Source organism: Megalobrama amblycephala, linkage group LG24 (genome assembly GCF_018812025.1).
Source record: "Megalobrama amblycephala isolate DHTTF-2021 linkage group LG24, ASM1881202v1, whole genome shotgun sequence".
Lineage (NCBI taxonomy): Eukaryota > Metazoa > Chordata > Actinopteri > Cypriniformes > Xenocyprididae > Megalobrama > Megalobrama amblycephala.
The window spans coordinates 31,340,791-31,368,502 of NC_063067.1; the positions used below are offsets into that span (position 1 = coordinate 31,340,791).

Genomic DNA, 27,712 nt, shown 5'->3' on the forward strand with positions numbered 1-27,712 from the left:
CTTTTTTTGAAAATAGGCTCATGTTCCAACTCCCCTAGAGTTAAACAGTTGAGTTTTACCGTTTTCGAATCCATTCAGCCGATCTTCGGGTCTGGCAGTACAACTTTTAGCATAGCTTAGCATAGTTTATTGAATCCGATTGGTTATTTTTTAGCAAGATGCTAACGGTCTAAAGAGTTTCGATATTTTTCCTATTTAAAACTCGACTCTTCTGTAGTTACATCATGTACTAAGACCGACGGAAAATTAAAAGTTGTGATTTTCTAGGCTGATATGGCTAGGAACTATACTCTCATTCCGGCGTAATAATCAAGGAACTTTGCTGGCGTACCATGAGTGCAGCAGGCGCAATGATATTACACAGGTTTAAATAGTCAAGTTTTAAATAGGAAAAATATCAAAACTCTTTGGTCATTTTTGAGCGAGATGCTAACGGTCTAATCAGATTCAATGAACTATGCTAAACTCAACTGTTTAACTCTAGGGGAGTTGGAAAATGAGCCTATTTTCAAAAAAAGTAGAGTGTTCCTTTAATGTTATGAAGCGACGAGAATACTTTTTGTGTGCCAAAAAAACAAAATAATGACTTTATTCAATATCTAGTGATGGGCGATTTCAAAACACTGCTTCATGAAGCTTCACGAATCTTTTGTTTCGAATCAGTTTACTGAAATCACGTGACTTTGGCGCTCCAAATCCCTGATTCAAAACAAAAGATTTGTGAAGCTTCATGAAGCAGTGTTTTGAAATCGCCCATCACTAGATTTTGTTGAATAAAGTCGTTATTTTGTTTTTTTGGTGCACAAAAAGTATTATCATCACTTCATAACATTAAGGTTGACTGTAGTCACATGATCTGTTTTAAATATGTCTTTAGTATCTTTTTGGGCATTGAAAGTGTTAATGATCTTACAGTCAATGCAGGCCTCACTGAACCATCAGATTTCATCAAAAATATCTTAATTTGTGTTCTGAAGACGAATGAAGGTCTTACGGGTGTGAAACGACATGAAGATGAGTAATAAATAACAGAATTTTCATTTTTTGGGTAAACTAACTGTTTAATAACAGTACATTGGGTCCTACATGTGATTTCCCAGGATGCACCTCACTGGTGGTTGAGAGAAAATCCAGTATTTGGAGCTAAAATCTAGACAAAGTGGTAAAATCTGAGATTTGTCATTACTTTTGGTCATTACATGACACATTTATTTCACAGGTTGGATGAATTTCTATTGTACAAAAAAAGGAAAATCATAAAAATAAAGAACAAAGACAAGTCTGAATCTCAAAAACAAGATGCCACACAAATACACCAGAAATGAAGACAACAACAGAAAAGCATGTAAATACTGTTTTATTGTAAGAAATGGACTTCAGTTAAAAATGTGGAACTCTTAACAGCCTGCAAGTACAAAAACAGGGAGAGAGACAGCTTGGTCGTGGTGCGGACCCCACAATGTACTGAGTACCTTCGCTACAGATTGTTCTTAAAGGCCACAGAGCATTGAAAGAAAGGAGGGAAAGGGTGAATCACTGCGTTTCACAGACATTACCTGCTTCCAAACAACTTCCTTCCACATTTTTACTTGGATCCACCAATATTTAACAGTTCGGATTACGTGAAATTTGAATGAGATATTTGTCAAAAATGAGTGTCGCTTATTTTCCTATCGTCTCCTATTTAGAACAGATCCAGCGCTGTTGCATCCACCCAACTGCAGCAAACATTTCTAATCCAATAAACCAAATCAACCAGCAAAGAGGCTCTTCTAGCACAAACAGGCAAGTTCTTAAGGGTCAAGGTATTTCATAGCACCAATAAAAACTCTGATTGCCGGCTTTGCGTGTGCTATTGACGTAAAATGCAACATTGAGAACTACACACAGAGAAAAATTCATATCGATTGAGAATGACCAGTGCACATGAAAACAATGAAACTACACATCAGAAAAAGTCAGTTGGCACAGTGATCCAAAGTCATAATCGTCATGAATCTCCAAAAACTCATACAGATCAAATTCAGATCGCTGGTTTTTAGAAAATGAACGGAAAGCTTTCATCTAAAAAGCTCCTTTAGTTGATATTTTTAGTGTTTGTATCAGCTTGACAGAGTTATTTAGGGAATGAAAGAGTGCAATCTTTTAAAATAACTCAAAAGGATTTAATCTTTTGTACTTTAAAGTTTTGGGTCTAAAATTCTGCTGCTGCTGCTGCTGCTATTCCTACAAATAACAATTAAAAGAAAACTTGAATTACAAACATTTGCCAAGAGAGAGAGCGCGAATGAAAGGATAGAAAAAAGCATTAAATATAAGGCAGTAAAAACAGGTAGAAAACGGGCAGTGTTTGTTTTGTCAACTCAAATTTTGGCCTCGAGTCCACCGATGTAGTGGCTAGGATAATTCTTTAAAACGAACGCAATAAAATTATAATAAAATATTTTTACTTATGCAACTGTGGCGCTACAGTTCAGCAGCATCCTGTACACCAAAGAGCACGACTGAGTGTTAGTACATACGTCAACTCGAAAATGACGCCTCACTACATCCATAAAACAAAGAAAAGACGAACATCAGACTGGGTCCACTCCCTCCAGACAGTCTGTATAAGGCACAGTCACTGAGGATAGACTGGAGCGCTGGTGACTGCTATCTGCCTTACGCTAAAGCAAGCACCAAAACCATGAGCGGAAACTAGGAAGAGAGAGGGTTTTTGCAATGAACTACCGCACGTTTTGTCATTCCGTCCCTTGGTTTTGCGTCAGTAAGGTACGGTTCTGAATAAGACATGTTCACAGATATGTATCACAGCAGTGAGGGGGAGACGTCACCTATAAAACACTACAGACCATGTGTCCAAGACGTTTGAGAGACATTTAAAACGAGATAAATACATTTGCAGGTGTCTGAAGTTGCTGAAAGAGGAAAACAATATTAGATTGTATTTTACAGACAGGAAACGCACTCTTCCTCGGAGCGAAACGGGAGTATCGTGGCAACCAGAGGTCTGAGGGCATTAAAACAGTTCTTTCAACATGCTTTAGCAGATGCAATGGGATTCAATATGGAGTTAGTTCGGTAAAAGTCCAAATGCATAACGGGATGTGTGGATGGCAGGGGGAGGTGAGTGACTGTGTGGAGAGGACGGGAATGGAGAGAGTGAGAGGAGGGTGAAACTGCAACAAGTCACGAGCATTAGAACTCCTCCTGGTCCTCTGACTCAGCGTCTGGTATGACAAATCCCTCCTGAGAGAGAGAGAGAGAGAGAGAGAGAGAAAGAAAGGAGGAAAGAGGCAGAGAGAGAGAGTCATCTGATAAGAAAAGTATAGCCATTTAAAGACTGTTCCAAGAATGTGTTTTTCCTCATTTTAGGGGTAAAACGGTTGTATGGTGAAGATGTGAAGATGACACATCAATATGGATCGATGCATCAATCAAATGACGATGTGTGTTGATGCAACGTGTACTAAAAAAATTATTCGTTCATCAAGTCTATTTTTTTTTGTTGTGGATGTTCCATGTTGCACAAAGGATTCTTTATAGAGGAAAGGTTCTTTGGGGAACCCAAAATGGTTCTTCTATGGAACCTTTATTTATTTATTTTTTTAAGAGTATAGGATACACAGGGTTCCTACACATTTTCCATTTCAAAATTCCATACTTTTCCAGACTTCTTTCCAAACGATTTTCTGCCATTGGTAAGCCTCGGTCTCCTTTTCTATGTTTTCTCTGCTTCATGTTTGTAGTAGGGGTCTTACAGTCTTTTAGTGATTTTTAAATCAGTGTTTGATTACTGAAATAAAGTTTTGTATTTAGTATTCATGTCTAGGCCCTTCTCTTCTTAAAACTACGTTCCTGTGTGACTTCTGTTGGGGATTAATCTACAAGTACTAATATATTCCCTGTTTAAAAGGGTAGTGGGCTTTGTTTCCCTTTCTGACCATACAACTCGCTACATAGGCGTAAATATTTAATTTGTTTAACATTCTAATAATTCGACACATTTACTTCATAGACATCCTTCTCTGATTTATCCATTCTGTTCTGTTGTCAGTATTTGTTGTTATCAAAACATTTCTATAGAGTAGCCTACGAGTACGAGTAGCCTACGCAAGCGCAGTATCAGTTTCCGTAATATTTTAGAAATTCATACGTTTATAAACATCTGCAAAGTAAAAAGAGGTGTAAAAGGTGATGTGTAGGGGGGTCTGGGGGCATCCTCCGCCAGGAGAAGATTTTTGTGATTTTAACATGTAAATGACGCATTCTGGTGCACTCTGACAAGAAAATAAATGGGAAAACCAACATTTGCTTCAAGTAAAAAAAATAATAAAAAAAATAAATTATTGACAGTAGGGCTGAGAATTGACACAAATTTCACAATTGAATGCGATTTTGATTCAGAAGCTTGCTTGATTTTGAAAAATTTGATTTTGAAAATTTGATTTTGATTTGATTACCTTCAATTCAATATTGATTCATTTGGGGCCTATCAGGTAAATGGCAAATTTCCTCAAAGAAAAAAAAAAAATTCTCTCAACTAATGCTGTAAATTATACAAGGAACCACAGCTGGTACATCATTATAATATTAGATTAAAACTGATTTGCAAGCTACTTTCATATAGGCTAAATTACACATAAGGAAGTTTATATAAATTTTTAATGACAATTATTTTTCTACTCTTTTTTTTTTTTAGGCCTAAACACTTAAATGGTGGCTGTCATGAAACAGATTTATACTACATTTAATATCGAAGCACATGTTAAGTACAAATACAATGAATATGCAATAGCCTATAGTGCATATATTTAGCAAAATTTTGTAGCTGAATGAGTTTTTGGCCATTGAACGGCTTTTCTGAGGTAGGCTAAATGTGATAGTTTTACATGCTGTTTTATTGATGCCTTTCTGCAGTTGAAACAATGATTGATCGATTGCATGTGATACAGATTTCAGTAAGTTGTACTTTATCTTTCAACATACCTTCGGATGTTCAATCATGTTTATTTTGTGCTGTAACTAGTAAAGCGGAAGAGATGGTTGGTTCACGAGAGCTACAGCGATCTATCATGCCACAGAGCACCAAGAAAGATCACGACTCACTCCAGTCTATGGGAAAGTAGCCCATTTTCGATTCTTGTGAGAATCCTGAGACACGCACTCGCCCTGAAAAAAACCTCTTCGGATCTACACGATTCACTTAAATTATGTATTTTGATTCAAAAGAGCTAATTTCGCTGTAAAGTGTCTAGTTTGCAGGTATAATAAATTAGAAAACTGAATAGAGACAATAGTCTGGAAACACAAATATTTTTCCATACTCTGATTTCTTTTTTCCATACTTTTCCAGACCTGGAAATTACTCAAATCAAATTCCATACTTTTCCAAACCGCGTAGGAACCCTGGATACAGTATTTGCAATTTTCAGAGTTTAGTTAAATATTCATGTTATATTTTGGCTGCATTTGTGAGTAAATAAAACCGATTGTGTAAAATAGGCACGTATAATATCGATTGTAGGTCCGTGAAACTGATCAAATTGTAATCGTATAGTAGTGCAGGCGTGGCTAACGTCGGTCCCGCAGAGTTCAGCTCCAACTCTAATCAAACACCTGAACAAGCTAATCAAGGCCTGAAGGGTTGCTAGAAAGCTACAGGCAGTTGAGTTATCATCAGGGTTGGAGCTGATCTCAGCAGGACTGTTTTGAGGTATCGCTGGCTTAAAGGGATGGTTCACCCAAAAATAAAAAATGATCCCATGATTTACTCACCCTCAGGCCGTCCTAGGTGTATATGAATATCTTCTTTCAGACGAACACAATCAGAGATATATTTAAAAATATCCTTAGTCCTGCAAGGTTTATAATGGTTGTGAATGGTAGGCCAAATTCTGAAGACAGAAAAAATGCATCCATCCATAAAAAAATGAATCCATACGACTCCCGAGGGTTGCGTTTTTGTAAGAAAAATATGAATATTTAAATTTTTTTTTAATTCAAATAACGAGCTTCCGGCGAAAGACCGGTCGAAAGACGACTTGCGCCAAATGAGTAATCCTCTGACGCGATGTATGACGCAGGATGCAGATTAGACGCCTCTCGCAGTTCAAACAAATAAGGCTGGGCAACAAACTCAAGCTCCTCTTCTCTTATATACATTTCTCTTTAAAATTTCTCATTTTAAGCTTCTAATTCGAGACCGGTGTTTTGTTTTGCTCTCTCCTCTGTGCCTCCGCGTGCGTCATTGCGTCAGGTCAAAGGTTTCTCTTCCGCCCAAATTGACGTGCGCAGTACGTGTAAGGTCGTCCGCCGGAAGCTCGTTATTTGAATTTATAAAGTTTTAAATATGGATATTTTTCTTACAAAAACGCATCCCTTCACCCTTCACTTCGCCTTTATTAACCCTCCTGAGTCACATGGATTCATTTTTTTTTTTTTATGGATGGATGCATTTTTTTTTTTTTTGTCTTCAGAATTTGGCCTACCATTCACAACCATTATAAACCTTGCAGGACTAAGTATTTTTTTTAAATATATCTCAGATTGTGTTTGTCTGAAAGAAGATGGTCATATCCGCCTAGGATGGCTTGAGGGTGAGTAAATCATTGGGGTTAGTTCACCCAAAAATGAAAATTTTGTCATCATTTACTCACCCTCACGTTCCACAACCGTAAGACTTTCGTTCATCTTCAGAACACAAATTAAGATATTTTTGATGAAATCTGATAGATTTGTTTCCCTCCACTGACAGTCCACACAACTACCACTTTGGAGCTTCAAAAAGTTCATAAAGAGCAGTGTTAATTTCGTTGACGAATAATTTGTGTCATAATTTTCGTCAACGACATTTTTTCACGGACGAAAACGAGACGATGACTAAATAAAAATGCATTTTGAATGACTAAAACTATGACTAAAATCTACTCTAATTTTCGTCAACAGACAAAAACTAGACGAAAATGATAAAGAGGGACGATTTGGGAAGATATCCAGTCAGGTCTGATGTGTGGAAGATGCGCACATTTGAATTGTAACGTGCTGATCTAACCGCGGGAAAAGCGGCACTGTTGCACCCTCTACAGGCTCGCGCAGCAGCACATCTGACTGCTGCGCAATTAATGAACAGTGCACGTTTATGCCAAGCGATTGCTTATAAGCTAATGTTGATGAATTATGACAATGTTTACTAAACAATGTTTATATTATAGTATTTTTAGACGGTAAGAATGCATATTTTATCTCCCTCATGAGCAGACTGATTCAGGGCAGACTGCAGACATTTCAGAATAAGTCACGGTGTATTTCAGTATGGTTATAATTATTTTTTTTCCTGGTCATTATTATTTTGTTTTCATAATAAACTGTATTTAATTAATTTCTATTTAATTCATAGTAAACTACTGTATCTTCTGTCATAGGAAGGAAAGACTAAGAACATTATTCAATATATTTTCAAAGTATACTGGTTATTATAGTTAACTAAAACCATAAAAAAATCTTCATTACTTGAAATAAACGTTAACTGAAATAAAAAAATATGGCCTATATATATAAAAATATAAACTTATTTTCCCAAGCTTTAGCTTAACCTCATGTATTAAACTAACAAAAATAAAAATAACAAAAAAAACAACAACAAAAAAAACTATATAGACATTTAAAAGCAAAAACTAAAAAACAAACACCAAAAATGACAAACTTTTAACTAAACTTGCTATGTCGAGTAAAGTACAGTTGGTTGTCTTAAGTGAACAGAAACAGTTTGGAGAATATCAGATGTATATCAGTGTATTGGATCTGTGTATTGTTAGAGAAATGCTTACTTAATGCATTACAATTTAACTAAATTAGATTTTAGTCGACTAAATCTACTGTTGATTTAGTCGACTAAAATCTTTTGATATTTAGTCAACTAAAACTAGACTAAAACTAAAACAATTTCCGATGACTAAAATATGACACATATATATATATATATATATATATATATATATATATATATATACATATATATAAAACTAAATCAAAATTTGCTGTCAAAATTAACACTGCTAAAAGAGATCCCAAAACTAATTTATATGAATTGAGCGGTTCAGTCAAAATTTTCTGAAGAGACTCGATCGCTTTATTTGATGAACAGATTTAATTTAGGCTTTTATTCACATATAAACATTCATCAACTCACACAACTGTTATGGTAAACAGAAGCTCAAGCATGTTTGTTTGATGTGCCAATGAGGTTCATTCTCGTGTGTTACGCAGCACGTTTGATCTTCAGCAAGAGCCAATGGTTTGCTCTCGCGCATCAAGCATTTATGGTTGAGCTTCTGTTTAATTTTGCTGTTTAAGTGTGAATAAAAGTCTAAATTAAATCTGTTCATCAGAAAGCAATTGTGTCTCTTCAGAAAATTCATATGAATTAGTTTTGTAATCTCTTTATGGACGTTTTGAAGTGGTAGCTGCATGCAATGTCAATAGAGGAACAGAAACCGCTCAGATTTTTATTAAAATATCTTCATTTGTGTTTCCAAGTTGAAAGAATGACTTACGGGTTTGGATCGACATGAGGGTGAGAAACTGACATTTTTGGTGAACTAACCCTTTAAAGAATCAAGGTCAGATGGTACTGTGATGAAACGCCTCTGCTGCAACTCAGTGACCCCATGATAATGGACAATCCTTCATGAAATAAATGAATCATGGCTGACGACTAAATGCACATTCCTACAAAAGCCATATCATGAGATTATATTGTATCATGAGATGACAATAAGCACGATGACATCACTTTTCCCTATTAAGCGTCTTATTAGAGACAAAAGTCTGAGAATCATGTTTTTAGTGAGATTGCAGTTGTGTTGTACTCACGTCTGTGGCATAGAGAATATCCACAATCCTCTGCAGGGTGGGGTCTCCCTCACCCTCCTTCTCTTGACAGATCAGCTCAATGTTCCTCAGTTTGCCAAAGTAAAAGTCCCGCTCCTTCTCCATGTCCTGGATTGTAGACTTCAAGATGTTTAACTGAAAGTAAGCAAACATTTCAGTCATGGAGGGTGTTATGACAGACTAACACAATGATGTGAGAGAGTACCGGGTACAACAAACCTCCTGAATAAGCTCTGCCCTTTCTTCATCGCCACCAGCACCGGTTCTCCGCGCAGAGCTAGGTGCCATCTTGGGTGTTACCTTGGCAACGGCTGCTCTCTGTGGTGCTGTGGGGAACAAGCAATCACAAAAAGTAGTAAGAGTCTGACAAATGAGTTTGAAACACAGACGACCGTAACAATAAAGTATTTCATTGCAATGAATGAAGGGAAAGTTGAAAGCTGGTGATAAAGTCAACATGAAATCAAAACAGGCCCTGAAGTCTTTGATTTGTTTCTTCTTAAATATCTAGTTTAATTCTGAAACATGTTTGATTACTTAAAGTGTGTTGTGAATACTGTTTCATGCTAACTTTATGCCTGTCCATGAGCATATTAAAATGACTTACAGTCTAAAATCACATCAGACTCATCACATATTCCCTTCTCGGAAAAGTTTCAGTCTAACAGTTTCCATGTGGGTGGGTTAGTTGACACTAAAAATGATTTCATGTTTTGGCTTAAAAAAAAAAAAAAAAATTTAAACATTCAATTTACATGAAATTTAACTGCTGCAACAACTTCTCCAGCAACAGCCATCATATTACAGGTGTAATTCTTACTTAATCATTGTCATTATCAGGAGTGTCCAATCCTGCTCCTGAAGGCCACTGTCCTGCAGAGTTTAGCTCAAAGCCCTCAACCTTAATGCAACACACCTGAACCAACTAATCAAGGTCTTACTAGACATACTCCCAGGCAGGTGTGTTGAGGGAAGTTTGCGTTTCTGCTGGACAGTCCCTCCAGAGGCAGGTCTGGACACTAGTCAGTAGAGACTGAGGTGTTTCAGCAGAAGCAGGACTAGACTGAAACTGTTCCATAAAGAAACTAGAAGTGTAGAAACTATCCCCTACAGACACTGAAGATGTTTAAAAGCCCAATGACGCAGCTTCATACCGATTACAGCAGCTGCTTTGGCTGTCTTAACAGGAGTAGACTGATGCACTGCAGTGAACAGAGATGTTTTAGCGAGTCAAAGCAATGGCAAGAACAAAATGAGCAGGGGTTTCATTTATAAAACTTTGCGTAGATTTCATCCTAAAAGTGTACGTACGCGCAAAAGCTAGATTTTGCGTACGCACAAAAAAAATCAGATTTATAAAACCATGCGTACGCCAGAACCTGCGCACAAATCCTTTTATAAATCCCAGTCAGCGGAAGATTGTGCGTACGTGCATCTCCACCCTGTCTCCTCCCCGAAATCACCATATATGGAGCTTACGACGCCCTAGTTTTACTATGCATAACCTCATAATTTCCATACATATTCCCATCCACGTGACACCACGCCATCAAAGGTACAAGACAATGTAAAATATTAGATATGGATTATAAATGCCATTTGTGCCACACATTATATTGATAAAGATCATCCAATATCCTCTTTATGTTTTAGAATAAATATATCAAAATATCGATAAAAACAAAATTATATAAAATACTTAAGATAAAGGTTTTAGAATAGAGCTGATTCATTCATTTCCACTGGCCAAATAGTATTTTAATAGTTTTAAACAATTCAAATCAAATGTATGCAGTTTTGCTGATAAGGTGAACACATCTTTTAGGAAGTTTATAGGCTATTTTTAGTGGAAACAGATCGGCCTACTTATTTATTGCAGTCGTCTGATCTCGGCGCGTCACTGACAAAGTATTTTAAAAAGAAAACATGCAAATCTTACCGTTTTCCTCATATTATATCCTTCAAATGGTAATTGTTTGAAGATCCTTCACACGACATTAACACCTTATTATTGGACCTATTCAAACTGGACAACGGACCGTTTGACCAGCAGTGTCTTCCATAATATCGAAGTTAAGTGTGCATTGATCTCGCTAAAATATTTTGTCATACCATCTGCAGTTTAGTTTAAAGAGGAATTATTGTGCTCCCAGCGCTCCTCGCGGTCATTAAAGCAGCGTGTCACAGGAAAAGTGATCGAAAGTAGCACATCTACTATCTGAATTCATATCACTTTTGTTTAACTTCTGCGTAATGTAATTTCAGTGCTTATCGGCAATAGTGAAGTGTAATATTAATGTAAATGTTTATCAAATGAAAACGTGTTTCCACGCGAGTTTAAATAATTCTTTTATTTATTTAAACTGTTATTGTGAGCATGAACTGTATTTATGATTATGACTCAGAATGAGGATTTAAAGTGGTTTTCCTTCATCTGCCGTCAGTCCCTCAGCTCACCATCGGTGTCGCCAAACTGCTGTCTCCAAAATGTTCGTACGCACGGCTCAAAGTTTGCTTGAAGGTGCGCGCATTCTCCCGTCAAGTTTATTTTTATAGATCACAACCTTTGCGTGGGAACTGGCGTGCGCACGTTTCCAGCCCCGTTTTGTGCGTACGCACGCTTTATAAATGAGACCCCAGGTCTCCAAATGTATATCTTATTGAGGAATTCATGTAAATGAGCATGAACACAACACAAGGACTGCAGGATATTAATAAAATGATGCTAACATACACTAAAAGTGTTGGTTGGTTTTTGCTCTCGTGCTCACCAAGGCTACATTTATTTTAATTAAAAATACAGTAAAAACAGTAACATTGTGAAATATTATTGCAATTTAAAATAACAATTTTCTATTTGAATATATTTTGATATATATTTTATTTCTGAATTTTCAGAAACATTACTCCAGTCTTGAACTGTAACTTTTGATCAATTTAATGCATCCATGCCAAAGAATGTATTCATTTCTCCCACCCAAAAAAAGCCAAACATGTGAATCACAGTGTAGTTCTTAAGGTCTTTGCACACCGAGTTCAAAATTTTTGCACATTAAAAAATAAATACGACCTCACTTTGTGTCAGTCACGTTTACACACTGCCTCCGAAACTTTCTTTTTTCAAAAAAAAAAAAAAAAAATTCAGCTCAATTTTCTGCATTTTTCACATCCATAGCAAGCATTTCAGAGCCACTGTACAAGTGAACACCAAAATCCAGAATGGCGTCTGACAAGTTGATCCACTTCGTCTCGCAGCACAAAGCACTGCATGACAAACAAAGTGCAGAATACAAAGAGATGGAACATAAAAGGTTTTTATTTTCAGTATTTCCTACAGCAGTGGTTCTCAAACTTTTTCAGAGTGCGTTTACCATCCTTCTGCGTACCCCCTCTCTTCCGCTTAGACTTTCCAGTGCATTTTTTATCTTTATAAATACCTTTACAACATTAATAATGTTTTAAATTAAAAAAAAATGTTCAATAGAGACTTATGCAATGATAAAAAAATGAAAAGTGATTATTTTAAATACTAAAACTGCCAGTAGATGGCGGTAAGTCACTGTCTTAATGCGTGAGTCGAGTCATTTGTGGCTGTATTTATGAATGAATCATTGAATCAATGACTTTCATGAACGATTCGTTCAAAGCTGACGATTCGTTCACTAATTAACTAGTGTTGTAATTCTGCTGTGGCTTTCATTGCACAATAGAGCAAATACTGACAATACTGTGAAAAACACAATATTACCCTTTTGTTTTTTCAACTGTTGTATACAATCAATGTGACATTTGCAATCATGTGGATATTTGGATTTGCACTCTTGCTCGTAAAATATCATCAACAATAAAAACAAGAACTCACAAAAGGTATGTTTTGTATCAAGAGTTTGAATCTTAAATTGATCTTTATGCACCTTCTGTGCCAGGCTATTTGTTCTTCATGCAACATATATGCTCCCATATGAACTAGAGCCCGACCGATATATCGGCCGGCCGATATTATCGGCCGATATGAGCTAATTGCATTTAAATCGGCATCGGCGTTTATAACGGCCGATGAAACATGAGAAACAGAGTCTCATGCTTCACTCATGTTATGAGTGTTGCATAGTTTGCCCACCAGAGGGAGCTCTGCAACTCCCCAGTTGACAACAGCGCCAGAAATCCACTACAGAAGAAAGTATTGTTGTACTCTTTTGACGGTGAGTCTGTCGTTCGTCATGTGAAATGATTGTAGATTTAGTTCATACACTGTATATAAAAACAGTGTGGTAGTTCTAGCTAACGGTCCTATCATTATCACTTCTAAATATTCTGTAACATCACTTACAGCCGCTAATGCATTGCTATATTAGATTAGCCACAAAGCTAATACCATGTTTATCAGTGGAAGAGCGCGAACGTTAATAAGAGGTCAAACTATAACGTTAGCGTTTAACTTATTCTAAATATATCTGCAGTGTTTCCCATTTAACTTATTTTAATTTTATTTTCAATTCATTGACATGGTTTTGTGGAATATTGAATTTGTTTGGTATAGCTCTTTTACTTTAACTTTAGTATTATAATTTATTTACAGTACACACACAGACTGTTAAAACCAGCTTCAACTGGAAGTAAGTAAAACTGTTAAATGTTTAAAACCAGACTGTTTTTTGATCATTAAAAAATATATACTTTTGATGTGCAATTGTTTAGTCATTGAGACTGTAATCTAAGGCTTTTTTTAACATAATCCCTTCTGGAAAATGGTTTATACAGCCCACATACATAGAACAGGCAGATATTTTGCTATTGAATGTTGTGTAAGTGTAGTTTATAGGAAATGGGTCTAATATCCAGTTTATTTTCAAAATCAAAATATCGGCTTATAAATCGGCTCTTTTCGAGTTAATATCGGCATCGGCCCCCAAAAATCCATATCGGTCGGGCTCTAATATGAACGCTGCTTATGTGGAAATGGACGCTGTCAGATTTGACCGCAAAAGATGTGGTATTTTGATTGGATGTCATGTTGTTACGGCATTGTGCCGGTTTGAAAATACATGCTTGGTTTTATGGCTGCAACGATTAATCGCGATTAATCGTTTGCAAAATAAAAGTCTGTGTTTACGTAATATATATGTGTGTGTTCTGTGTATAATAATTATGTATATATAAATACACACACATACAGGTATAAAGTTTAGAAATATATGCATTTATTATAAATATATATATATTTTATATTACATATAAACAAATATTTTATAAATAAATATAACATTTTTCTTAAATGTATACATGAATGTGTATGTATTTATATATACATAATTATTATACACAGAACACACACATATATATATTACGTAAACACAGACTTTTATTTTGCAAATGATTAATCGCGATTAATCGTTGCAGCCCTACTTGGTTTTAATGTTATTTTAAGGTGGGGAAGAAAAAATTTGGCATTTTGTTCACGTACCCCCTCTGTCACCTCAGTTTGGAAACTACCGTCCTACAGCTACAGTGATTATTTCGGTATAATCCCGCAGCTCCTTGATAAGGAAGTAGAACTCTCCTTCCTCTCTATGCAATCTCAGGATTGGATGGACCCAATATTTCCTCTTTCCTTTTCTCTTTTTAAGAAGAGAGAGGACAACAAAATCATCCTCACTGCTTGAAGACCATTTTGTACTGTTTAGCAATTTTTTTTAATTAATACACATCATACTCAGTGTGCAAGGTTTCTGTGCGTGACGAATTATTAGGTTGACGAATACGATAAAATGCATACGAAAATTTCGGACTCAGTGCGCAAACACCTTTACACTGAACATTTGGCGTATTTGGGCAGATGTATGCAATATGCATAATTATTTCTAATTCTAAAATCCCAAACAATCGGTGACCAACCTGCATTCATGATCTTCTTGGGCTTGCTGAGGGCAGGCATGGAGGGGTTGGGTGCAGGCATGGTGTCCTGACCCTGTCGAGCCTCCACTGGGTCATACTCTTTTCCATCGTAGTTGGCATCAAAAAACTTCTTAAACCACTGAACAAATTCAAAATTGTCTTGAAATTTGCCCTTCACCAATTTGTCAACCGGGATAATCTGATGGGGGAAAAACACATCCGGATATTATTTCATAGATTTATCAGGGATGTTTTAGTGGTGAAAGTGAGCAAAAAAAATTAAAAGCACATGAAAAACACAACTACATTTGAGGAAGTTACGCCACTAAAAACACCAAACAGAACTGCAAAATCAGGACTGTTCAAAACATATGGAAACCACGAATGCCATTAAGTCACAAGCCGTCTGCATGTTTAGCACTGTTGGCAGAAATCACACCTAATGCCTATATTCCAAATGACTGAACGAATGATGTAGGCCAATATTGTAAAACTAGCTGAATCAACACCAGCCCCTGCCAGACACAAATCAAAATCCTTTAGCACAGCATGGCTGTAATGTTTGAGACTCGTCAACAAGATTTAATTGCCTCCCATCTCCGATAATAATTCCTGAGTCTAGTGAATATGATTCTTGTGATGAAATTTTATAACATTAGTTGCTTGTTGCTAAATCTAAAAAAATCTGTTAAAACTTGGGATGCTCCGATCAGGATTTCCGACACCGATTATTCAAGCTTTATACAAGTAATAATTAAGCTCTGCTGCATATAAGTAATACCACAGATGTTATTTACAGTAATGATATTTTAATTGAGAATTCACAACAAATATTAGTTTTTACAAAACATTTTAATTCACAGTTTTCAGTCACGTGATTGTCGCGGAGCCCTGGCGGGCAAAACAGCCATGTAACTGCAGCACAATCCTGTCAATTTTCCATCTTCAATGCAAAAATATGTAAACAAAATGCAAGTTTTGGGCATTTATGATCCATATACAGCACCTGCAGTGATTTCAATCACTAAAAACAGCAGGACGATTTTTAAAAAAAGCTAACGTGTAAAACACTAGGGTGTGTATTGCACCAATAAGGATTAAATTAAGCAAAGTTTAACACTAATCAAGGATTTTATTTTAAATCGCATTGTGTTGCACCACTTAATTTTAAACACACATTAGCTAACGTAGAAAGACTGTTAAAATTGATTAAAGGGCTGATCAAGCAGCATAAGTGGAGGGTGAACCGATGCCAGGCTAAAGAATCCTTACTGCAACGCACCCTTAAAGTGCCTTAATGTACTAAAACAGTGATATTAAAAGATCAAATTCAGGTTAACCCTTTTTGATGATGCATACTATATACAGGCGAGTAGATGAACCCAGAATATGAACGCAACGCGTTTTCTTTATAATGGTTTTCAATAGGAAAAAAAACGCTTAAGAAACCTCGCGTTGCATTAATATTCTGTGTTCATTTGTTTGCCTGTACAAAGTATGCATAGTCAATAAGGTGTAAACTGAAATTGGTCTTTTAATATCACTGTCTTATTACATTACATCTTACCACAAACCTGTTAAAAATGACTGGCGGCCAATGGAGGAAAGCATTGTTTTGTTCCCCTCAGGGTGTGACGTCACGTGAAAACTATCAACAGGCCTTTAAAAACAGGGCTTATGCAAAAGACTATCCATATTTGGATACTCTGGCTTATTAAAGAGCCTGTAATTAAACATCCTATTTTAGTGAATCCCAATTGAGTGTGATTATCAGTCTATGCCGATCGATCGGAGCATTCCTAGTAAAAACTTCTGTTTTGCTGACAAAAACTGCTTGTACAGACAAGCCTGAGAAAAAGAAATTAAGCAACTCACTTTGTCAACTCCCATCCTCTTGAAAGCAGCCTGTAATATCTTAAAATTGTGTATGTATTCATGCTCTAACTTTGCACCAAATTTAACTTTCTTCAGAGGTATGCAGCCTGGGAACAGCATGTCCATGAACTGGCAGTAGGCTGCACCTGTAGGGAAAATCATAACACGTCCATTACCCCAAATCATAACCGTTATCGTACTACAAAACAGGCCTTAACACTCACCTGAACATAAAAGCTCGATCTTAGTGAAGTTCATCTGTAGAGACTCATTGATCCATGCGAGCATGTCATGACGACTCAGATTGTCGCTAGTCACCGAGGTGGAATATACGTTCACAGCCATTTCCTACAGATAAATGATGAGAGCATATAATATTAGTTATTATCAATTAACATATCATGATATTACAGCCTTATTCAGTCAAAATCTCAATTTTACTATTAAGGATGCTCAAATATCATGCATTAACCTCCTTAATGGACTATAAAGAAGCACAAGCACTGCAGTGAATGTATTTTATCACATGGGTGACTCAGGGAGTGTACCATGAATGTTTAATAAAGGATTCATCCATCAACCAAACACACAGAAATTAACTCTTTTTAGTCAACTAATGCATTGATAACAGAATGAGCACTACTAATACTGAAGATACTAATGTGTCTAAACCTAGACAGTGTAATCTGGCTGTAATACATTGTAATGGCAAAAAGCCAGCAGATGCTGAGAAGACAGAGCAGTAATGTCAGTCATTCTCAAAACCTACTAAACCCTGCCTATATAGCATTTTGTTCGAGGTCATTTATGGCTATAATAAGCACGTTTGATATACATGTCCCTTTGACGCCCCAAATGTTTTCTCGATAGGCAGCTCGCGAGGTTTGAGACACAGCCCTGACTCACACACCGCCTCAGCTGCTCATCTCATCCAGGCCTCGCCTTCCCCTCTATAACCCCCAAACAGGCGGATTTACCGACACGTATCACAGCGAGTAGGCGCAAATGAACACTAGTATTTGGTCAGACAACAAATACGGCCTCATAGACCTCAGGAGCGACGAAATATAAGACAAGCCCAGCACATTCTTTGTCCCATGAAACATCAGAAACAGCAGCATCAGCTTCCGTTAGCGACCGGGCTAGGCGCTCATTTCAGCGCACTCGTTAAATATAAACAATCTCCATTGGGCATAAACGCTTTAACTGCGCTGTCACGACATAACCGATATCTCAGCGTGTTTATTTTATGAAATAAAAGAAAAGAAATAATATCTAACGGTATTTGAGCTGTCTCAGCCGAGTTTTACCTCTTGTTCGCCGGCGCCTCTTTCTCTCAGATCATGCGTCGGTTTGTTCTTTGGGCGTGTTACGTCATTACGTACACATACGTAGGGAAATATTGTGCTTGACAAAATAAGAGTCTTTCTGTCTCGCTGCTTTTATTATTATTTTTTTTAGTAAATTTAAGCAATTATGTTAGTAAAAATACGATTTTATTGATGTAAGCTAAATATTAACTTTTTGTAATAATAAATTGTTGATGTATTAGATAGATAAATAGATAGATAGGAAATATTAGATAGATAGACAGATAGATAGACAGACAGATAGGAAATATTAGATAGATAGATAGATAGATAGATAGATAGGAAATATTAGATAGAACGATATAGATAGGAAATATTAGATAGATAAATAGATATAGATAGATAGATAGATAGACAGATAGATAGAACAATAGATAGGAAATATTTGAACGACAGATAGGAAAATTAGATAGATAGATAGATAGATAGATAGGAAATATTAGATAGACAGACAGATAGGCAGACAGATAGGAAATATTACACAGATAGATAGATAGATAGGAAATATTAGATAGAACGATATAGATAGGAAATGACAGACATATAGATAGATAGATAGATAGATAGATAGATAGATAGATAGACAGACAGATAGGAAATATAGATAGATAGATAGATAGATAGATAGATAGATAGAAAATATTAGATAGATAGATAGATAGATAGAACAATAGATAGGAAATATTAGAACGACAGATAGATACGATAGATAGATAGGAAAATTAGATAGATAGATAGATAGATAGATAGATAGATAGATAGATTAGATAGATAGATAGATAGATAGGAAATATTAGATAGATAGATAGATAGATAGATAGATAGAACGATAGGAAATATTTGAACGACAGATAGAACGATAGATAGATAGGAAATATTAGATAGAATGATAGAGCGATAGATAGATAAATAGAATGACAGATAGATATAGATCAACAGATAGATTGACAGAGAGATAGACAGATAGATAGATAGAACAATAGATAGGAAATATTAGATAGAACGATAGATAGATTGACAGACATATAGAACGATAGATAATCTTGGTACAAATGCATAACACCAGAGTTGTGTGTCTCATGAAGACTTTATTTTTACAGATATCATCTCTGCTTATTCTTTTGTATTTACAGTATGTAAACAAGAGAGTCCACAAGACAAGAGAAAAAAAGAAACATGCCCTCAATAAGTATAATCTTTTCCTTTGCTCCTCTAGATTTTTGCTCTTTTTTGTTGTTTATTTATCAAGAAGCCTTTCATGGGCGACGGATATAAATCTCTGAATCTTTCCAAGAAACGTAGTGACAATCCATTAGTACTAACAATCATATTCCGGACGTTTTTGACCTGTACAAACACGCTCTTCGTTTACGTTTACCGCTGTATAAAGTGAACTTACTCTTCCAGAGGCACTTCTAAGTGCATCTTTCACATTGACAGAAAAAAATGATATCGATCAAACACAATTGTTGAAGTTTACAAAAGTTGATATGTAAAAAAAAAAAAAAAAAAAAAAAAAAAAAAGCACAACAGTTTTACAGTTGCATATTTTATATCAAAGGGTGTTTCTGTCTTCGTACTAAACAAGTCACAAATTCAAATACGAAATGTAAGTAGAAATGAATCAAACTTCTATAGGAGTTATCCTAATGTCGAGTTTGATGTAGTGAACAGGAAGTGTGCTGACCACACTGAACAATAAACAGTCTGTTTGAAACGAGTCAAGGTCTTTTGTTGTTAATGTCTGACTCTCTTTGAATGGCACCGCTCTGATGATGAAACAAGTCTTGCCCTCGGGTTATGAGACGGCAACGGAGGAGCTGCCTTTAGTGTTGTCTGTGGAAGGGGAGGGTCCGTGGTTTGCCGGAGATGTTCTTTCTCCTGTAGATGAAGGTTGGGTTTTAGGGGACTGTCCTACAGGTTTTCCGGCTGCGTCCGAACTGGCTTCTGCTTCAGTTTCCTGCTGAGATGCTGTGGCTATGGAGATTTAAAAAACGAGAGAATTATTAATTGAGACATATGCTTTTGAATAATAAATCCATATGCAAAAAGAGAGTGGTTAAGATCTGAAGGGAATGCAGCTTACCACATACTGCACAGTACTGTTTACTAGTCAAGGAAAAAACAGACCCTTTTTTGAAAATACAGCAATATTTTTTGAAGCAGAACCATTTTTTTATGCTTTGAAAGTGCTATAGAAGACCTTAATGGTGTTATAAATAACCTTTTTATATAGTATATTTTCATTAATATTAATATATTATTAATTAATATCTTTTTTTACCCCTCTATCTGACTGGTCTTATAATATCATGTAGCTTCTATACATAACATAAACAACAACAACAACAAAAACAGCATGTGTCAGTAAGGTACTTTTATTTTGTATTGACATATATTATTATAGCAGGAATAACAGTTATTATCTGAATGCATTAATAAATATCAATGGGCATTGAACGTGATACAGATAATATCTTCACAATTCTCTATGTAATATTTATGTCCATCATTATGTGTGTATTTTGATTGGCAGTTTCTCTCTGCAGATGGGGACAGCATCTGAAATACACAATTGAGTTACAGTGTAACTCAGAGGAAAAAAAAAATGGAAAAAGACATGATTGGTAAGAAACAAGTTGCAAACTGAAAGTTAAAAATCATAATCATGTTAAGAAAGAAATCATTTACCTGTTGAGATTGTGATGACAGTCTGTAATTGAATGGCTGAGCTCCAGAAAATCAGTAATGATGTGGCTTTGAGAGTTACAGATTTGAAGAACAAAAAGGCGGGAATAAAGAACCCTAAACTCTGACACAAAGAACCATTTCAGCATATAAAGGGTTCTAAATAGAACTGTTACTAATGTGTAAAGGCCTGTTCAGAACAATAACTATAAAAGAGAAGTATATTAGCATCCACACCAGCGGGCGATATCGTTCTGTTTTGTTGTCTGCTGCTTTAAATGCTCAAGCTTATTACAGCAGAATGGATTCTGATTGGCTGTCAGGGTTTTTATCGTTCATCAGCGGGAAGGGATTCCAACGGTATCATTTCTCTGTGCCGTTATCGTTATAGTTGTGGTTTCTTAACAATTTTTAGAACTACATCTTTATCATTATAGTTATCGTCCTTGGTGTGAACGGGCCTTAAAGGGTTAGTTCACACAAAAATGTTGTTTATTACTCAACCTCAAGTCGTTCTACACCTGTAAGACCTTCGTTCATCTTCAGAACACAAATTAAGATATTTTTGATAAAATCCGATGGCTCAGTGAGGCCTCAGATCAAACTGCCAAAGTCATGCCCCCCAGTGGTGAAATTGCGAAACACTTATGACGTGACAAAGCCTCGTTTACTGAAATCATGTGACTTGATGCACGCTCTGAACCACTGATTCGAAACAAAAGATTCGTAAAGCTTCATGAAGCAGTGTTTTGAAATCACCCATCATTAGATATTGTTGAATAAAGTTATTTTGTTTTTTTGGCACATAAAAAGTATTCTCGTCGCTTCATAGGTTGAACCACTGTAGTCACATGAAGTGTCTTTAGTAGCCATCGAATTTCATCAAAAATATCTTAATTTGTGTTCTGAAGATGAACGAAGGTCTTACGGGTGTGGAACGACATGAGGGTGAGTAATTAATGACTGAATTTTCATTTTTTGGGTGAACTAACCCTTTAAAGAACTTTTTTTTTTAGAGTATACTTTTGTTTTATTACTTCGGCATTAAATTACAGGCAACTGGATGAGGGAGTAAAAGCAAATTTGACATCTCTCTCTCTCTCTTCTGGTCAACGTAATTAATCTCTCGATATTTTTTTCCTCTTTTGGAAAATCATAGAAACACTATTGTGGATTTTTTCTTTTGCTAAGGAGCAAAGTAGGAACTCATAAATAACATTTGTTGTAATTCACACAACTATGATGACTGACGCTTCTGAGAACCCCAGAAATGTGAAAAGGGTCTATAGTAAATAATGAATAAAAAAATAGTATACATTCTACTATGCGAGTGTCATTCTGTTATTGTCTTGGCATTAAAATAGGGTTTTTTTTTTATTATCATTATTGTCTTAACATCACATTATTTGATCCGACTATAAAAAGTTACGGTGACCGGGAGGGGACATGTTCGGTTCACTTAGTTTTGTCGTGGCCACGACATATAAACTCGTGGGAACGTAATAATATGTTGTGGCCCCAAGATATTAATTCATGGGAACGTGATAATAAGTCGTTCCCTCACCATATGAACATAAGGATGTTGTTACCTCGACAAAATGAACTCGTGGCCACGCGATGTAAAGTCGTGGCCTCGAGTTCATATGGTGAGGGAACAAGATATTTTTCTTGTGGCCACGACTTCATTATGTTGAGGGAACGACATTATTTCTCATGGCCACGAGTTACATGTAAACAACACGTAACAACCTGGAACTATCAGAAATAGATAAGATTATAATAATATTTATTTTTAATTAAGAAAAAGCGCGGAATTAAGAAGTGATTATTAACATGTTGCCTATTGTGTTGTGTGCGATGCCTACAGCAGCATTCGAATGAAGTTTATCAATAAATATTAGAATATGCCGTGTATATTTTTATCACATCCAACAGTCTTTTAAATCCGTTCACTGACTGTTAATTTTTTATTTCATATTTTTACATTATTAATTATTATTATTAGGCTTTCATTATTGGTTAAATGTTTTTTATTCATTGTTATGTAGCCCTATTTGCTTTATTTTCCCCTTCATTTCGTGTATCCTTATTGTGTAAATACTTTAAATGCCAGATCATGCCAATAAAATGTGACTTTATGACTGTATTGTAGCCGTGAAGATAGGATAAATGAGCGTCTGTTATCATTTGTAGACCCTCGTGCCCGTAACAGCATTTGAATGAAGTTCATCATTTTATTCATTTTATTTAGGTTTAATAGGCATATTAATAATAATAATGACACGATCAGATTAAAAGGCTGTGAGATGGGATGGATAAATGTTCATTATCATTAAATGAAGTTTGTTATCAAATTAATAATAGCAAACTTCATTTGAATGCTATAGTGGCAACATCGCGCGCAATAGGCTATTTATAGCTTATTACATTGAGCGCGATGTTGACTATATAGACATTCCACCCTTATTTTATCATTCTTAATTCCAGGTTGCTATGGTAGCGAGCGTTGTTTACACATGTAACTCGTGGCCATGAGAAATAGATGTCGTTCCCTCAATATATGATCTCGAGGCCACGACTTTACATCGCGTGGCCACGACATAAGGATGTCATTACCTCGACAAAACGATCTCGTGGCCACGACAAAACTAAGTGAACCGAACATGTCCCCTCCCGGTCACCGTAAAAGTAAAAGAAAAAGAAAATAGACAAATTTTGCATTACACTGAAAATGAATATTCATGCTGTGTGCATTGCATTATGGGACATAGTATTCTGTGCGGTGTGCTCTGTTATATATGGCACTTTTTGTCAATTGCAGTAGGTAGAATATACAGTACAGTCCAAAAGTTTGGAACCACTAAGATTTTTAATGTTTTTAAAAGAAGTTTCGTCTGCTCACCAAGACTACATTTATTTAATTAAAAATACAGTAAAAAACAGTAATATTGTGAAATATTATTACAATTTAAAATAACTGTTTTCTATTTGAATATATTTCACAAAGTAATTTATTCCTGTGATGCAAAGCTGTATTTTCAGCATCATTACTCCAGTCTTCAGTGTCACATGATCCTTCAGAAATCATTCTAATATGCTGATCTGCTGCTCAAGAAACATTTAATGTGTACAATTGTACAAAATATTTGTGTACAATATTTTTTTTCAGGATTATTTGATGAATAAAAAGTTCAAAAGAACAGTGTTTATCTGAAATCTAATCTTTTGTAACATTATAAATGTCTTTACTGCCACTTTTGATTGATTTAATGCATCCTTGCTGAATAAAAGTATTCATTTCTTTAATTTCTTTTAAAAAAAAATAAAAATAAAATTCTTACTGACCCCAAACTTTTGAACGGTAGTGTATAATGCTACAGAAGCTTTGTATTTCAGATAAATGCTGTTCTTTTGAACTTTCTATTCATCAAGGAATCCTGAAAAAAAAAGTACACAACTGTTTTCAACATTGAAAATAATCATAAATGTTTATTGAGCAGCAAATCAGCATATTAGAATGATTTACTGAAGGATCATGTGACACTGAAGACTGGAGTAACGATGCTGAAAATTCAGCTTTGCATCACAGGAATAAATTACTTTGTCAAATATATTTAAATAGTACACAGTTATTTTAAATTGTAATAATATTTCACAATATTACTGTTTTTTACTGTATTTTTAATTAAATAAATGTAGCCTTGGTGAGCAGACGAAACTTCTTTTAAAAACATTAAAAATCTTAGTGGTTCCAAACTTTTGGACTGTACTGTATAATAGCCAAAAAGAAAATTCTGTTATCAATTATTTATTCTCATGTCATTCCAAACCTGTAATACTTTCGTTAATCTTCAAGATTTTTTTTTTTATGAAATATGAAAGATTTCTGTCCCTCTATTGAAGGTCTATTCACCCAAAACTCTTCAAAAAGTTCATAAAGAGATCTTAAAAGTAAGCCATATGATTCGAGTCTTCTGAAGAGACTCCATCACTTTATCTGATGAACAGATTTGATCTCGGCTTTTATTCACATATAAACATTGACCAGCGAACATACACAGATCTTCATTTTTGGGTGAACTAATACACTTTAAGTAGTATGTTATTCTGAACAGCCATTCAGAGCAGTGGCTTAGCATTTAAACTGAGCTTTGGTGCTCATTTGGGTGCTAAAAGTTCGAATCTGACCTGCAAAATTTTCCAATCCCATTCCCATTCCCAACAGTTTTGGTAAAAGTGGTAAAACATGAAAAATGAAAAAGGTAGAGAAATGGTTACCTGACTGTGTGCAGGATTTCATGTGTTCGGGCCAGTGTGCCTGCTGGCATGGGTAATCACAGTAACTTGTGTTCCAGCAGCAGTAGAAAATGGCCTCTTTCTTGCAGTTGGCGCACCACTGCTTCTTCTTGGTCTCGTCCACCGCCTGCTGTTTCTCCACCTCCATCTGTTTCTTGACCTCTGACACCAGCCGCTCCCTCTCCTGCTCCAGACTCTGCCGCATCTCAGCCATGGTCAGCTCTACACGCAAACACACAATGGTGAAATATCAGTGACTGAAGCTCTGGCTTGGTCATCTAGATCTTGTAGGAGTTTAGTGCGCCTTTAGTCAATGCTCTCTAAATTGCACTGGATAACAAAAGTATTTGCTATAGCATCCCGAAACACAGTTTGCAGTGCGACTGTAAGTCATCAAGGAGAGTTACCCAGATTATGTTTCATCTCTGACAGCTCCTGCTGATGCAGCCACTGGAGTTTCTCGATCTCGATCCGCAACCGCCGGATCTGCAACAAAATCCACAGAGAAAGTCACAAATTTGTTTGTTTTTGAAATCAAAATGGACCATTTTTACTTTTATAGAATATTGCAGTATTTATTATAAAGGATTTATCATCATTTTTTTAATTCATGTAACCTAATCAAAATCTCGCAGTGACATCTCTTCTCTTCTATGATGACAGATTTGAGATCTTGTTCCATTGATTTTAAAAAAAAAAAAGATAAAAACATCTTCCTTGATTTCATGAAGTTTGTTCATGGTGTGAGAATGTCACATGAGAACCATATCAATATATTGGCATAATATGAATTCAGTCTGTCAACACCCTATTTGTGTCTTAACTTTTCATAAAATGCACATTGACAAAGAGTGTGGATGATGGAATGAAGAAAAAAAGAAAAAAGAAAAAGTACAAACCTCTGCAATGGTGTTCCCCGTCGTGCTCTTAGAGAGATCATTGTATATCTCTGTCATTGTTCCCTTGATCACGTCCATCATCTGCCATTATGATAGATAACACAGACAAGACCACAGTCACATTCACCATCGACTTGAACATTATTTAGACACATTTGAATAATAGTAGTTCAACAGATGGATCAATTATATATTTCAAACTAATTATCCAAAAAGCATCAGAATTAATTTCATATAATGAAAGTACATACTGGAATAATATTTGAAGAGTTTGGTTCCAAAACGCAATAACTCCATTTTGATTATTTTGAGTAAAAAGGTGTTTTCTTTACCAAAACATTGGCAAGATGAAAACCACTATTTTCTGTTTCAAACTTTCACATAGCATCTTTTGGATATAAAAACATAAAAAAATTCAAATCTACATTTTGATTTTAAAAAGTTTATTATAAAAACGTATTATTTTTTCCCCAAAATGCAATAAATCCATGACACTTTTTTTTTCAAAATGCAATTAATCCATCAATATAAAAGTTATTTTTCAAATTGAAAATACACAACAAAGTAAGTTGATTCACATGTATGACAGAGTCTAAACTTTGCCAATATTTATCTTATATTCAGCCAATTTACTAAAAATACATTCAGCCGTCGCTCCAATGGTCATCTTGTTAATGTTATGAATTATTTGTCATTACCGATTAAAGAGTATCTGGCGCCACCGCACGGTTAAATAAACACATTTGCCGAGTACATTGGTATTAAAAACGGCTTTTAAAAAAGCCTTTAATGTTTACAGTGTGTGGAATGGTGCGCTGTGACTGGTGGAGAGCGGATATATCGCGTTCTGCAGAAAAAGGAGACTGGCGTTTGTCGCGTTTTGGGAAGAAATGGAGAAAACATGACAGAATAACACGACGGATATCGCATTTTGCGCAAAATTAATAAATGACTTTTCAATACCGACCAGATACAATACTGATTTGGCGGAAACTCAATTTTTTGAAAATGGCGTTTATCGCGTTTTGGAACCAAACTCTTCATTTATTTATTCTTTTTTATTAAAAGGTTTTGAAGGTTTCTGAATAACAACACACTTGAATTAGCTGTGGCCTGCAATCAAAGATTTGTGCTTGAAAACATACTATATAAAGATGTCCAATAAGAATTGTTGCATTGCTTTTTGAAGGTGTTTATTGTACTAATGTGCTGTTTAAGTGAACAGTTTGGCAGTTTTTATTTCTGAAGTGAATATATGACTCACCTTAGTGGTGTACTTGGCGATGTCAGCGGCGACATCAGCAGAGGCAGGAGGGGTGAGGAAGTCTCCAGCCAGACTGGAAGTGGACGTACCTGACCCTGTGTTAACAGGTGAAGTGTCTTTCTGCTGAACAGCTGGTGAAACAAGAGAAAGGATTAATGCCGAATTAAACCAATGTTCTGGCTTCAAAACAAATTAAGTTGCATAAGGTTGATCACCACAGAATTTTTTTTTTTTTTTGCCTCATCCTTTAGTTGTTGTTGTTTTAAATGCAAAAATATTTTTTGGATAAATGTGAAGCTCATGCTTATTTGTGAAATCACTTTTCTTTTTCCATGAAAGATGATTATTTGACCTCTAAAAAAACGTCATTAGCCTCACAAGAATGGCCAGTTGATGAATCATGATGTCCAAATAAAGTTATATGATTTATTTTATATGGTGTGCTAATTATTTATGTCAAAGCAAAAATCTATTTTTTTAATACAGATTTTTTATATTTAAATCTGTTTTTAAATCTAAAAATACATTGAAAT

At 35.5% G+C, this 27,712-nt stretch overlaps 2 protein-coding genes across 9 annotated transcripts in view; both read right to left on the minus strand.

Moving 5' to 3' along the window:
• Nucleotides 1–1,341: 1,341 nt before the first annotated feature.
• mapre1b (microtubule-associated protein, RP/EB family, member 1b) lies at nt 1,342–18,085 on the minus strand. 3 transcript variants are annotated; one of them, XM_048177631.1, is made up of 8 exons: nt 17,973–18,085; nt 16,887–17,010; nt 16,663–16,808; nt 14,788–14,986; nt 10,047–10,094; nt 9,112–9,218; nt 8,875–9,027; nt 1,342–3,249 (listed from the first exon to the last, which is right to left on the minus strand). In XM_048177631.1, the coding sequence occupies exons 2-8, from the start codon at nt 17,005–17,007 to the stop codon at nt 3,199–3,201; spliced, it is 825 nt and encodes a 274-aa protein (XP_048033588.1). In that variant the 5' UTR covers nt 17,008–17,010; nt 17,973–18,085; the 3' UTR covers nt 1,342–3,198. The 3 variants fall into 3 exon arrangements, with proteins under 3 accessions (XP_048033588.1, XP_048033589.1, XP_048033590.1); XM_048177632.1 differs by lacking the exon at nt 17,973–18,085 and adding an exon at nt 17,713–17,737; XM_048177633.1 differs by lacking the exon at nt 10,047–10,094.
• Nucleotides 18,086–19,100: 1,015 nt separating this feature from the next.
• The window catches only part of prkcbp1l (protein kinase C binding protein 1, like), a 41,557-nt gene continuing 32,945 nt past the window's right edge, over nt 19,101–27,712 (minus strand). For 5 of the 6 annotated variants that reach the window (XM_048177566.1, XM_048177567.1, XM_048177564.1 and 2 more), the window contains 5 exons: nt 27,180–27,310; nt 25,916–25,996; nt 25,424–25,502; nt 24,999–25,238; nt 19,101–20,009 (listed from right to left, as the gene is read on the minus strand). In XM_048177566.1, coding sequence (XP_048033523.1) covers nt 19,831–20,009; nt 24,999–25,238; nt 25,424–25,502; nt 25,916–25,996; nt 27,180–27,310 — 710 coding nt within the window. In that variant the 3' untranslated portion in view covers nt 19,101–19,830. Of the gene's footprint in view, nt 20,010–20,394; nt 20,595–24,998; nt 25,239–25,423; nt 25,503–25,915; nt 25,997–27,179; nt 27,311–27,712 lie in introns of those variants that run through there. The other variant, XM_048177569.1, reaches the window with a different exon arrangement.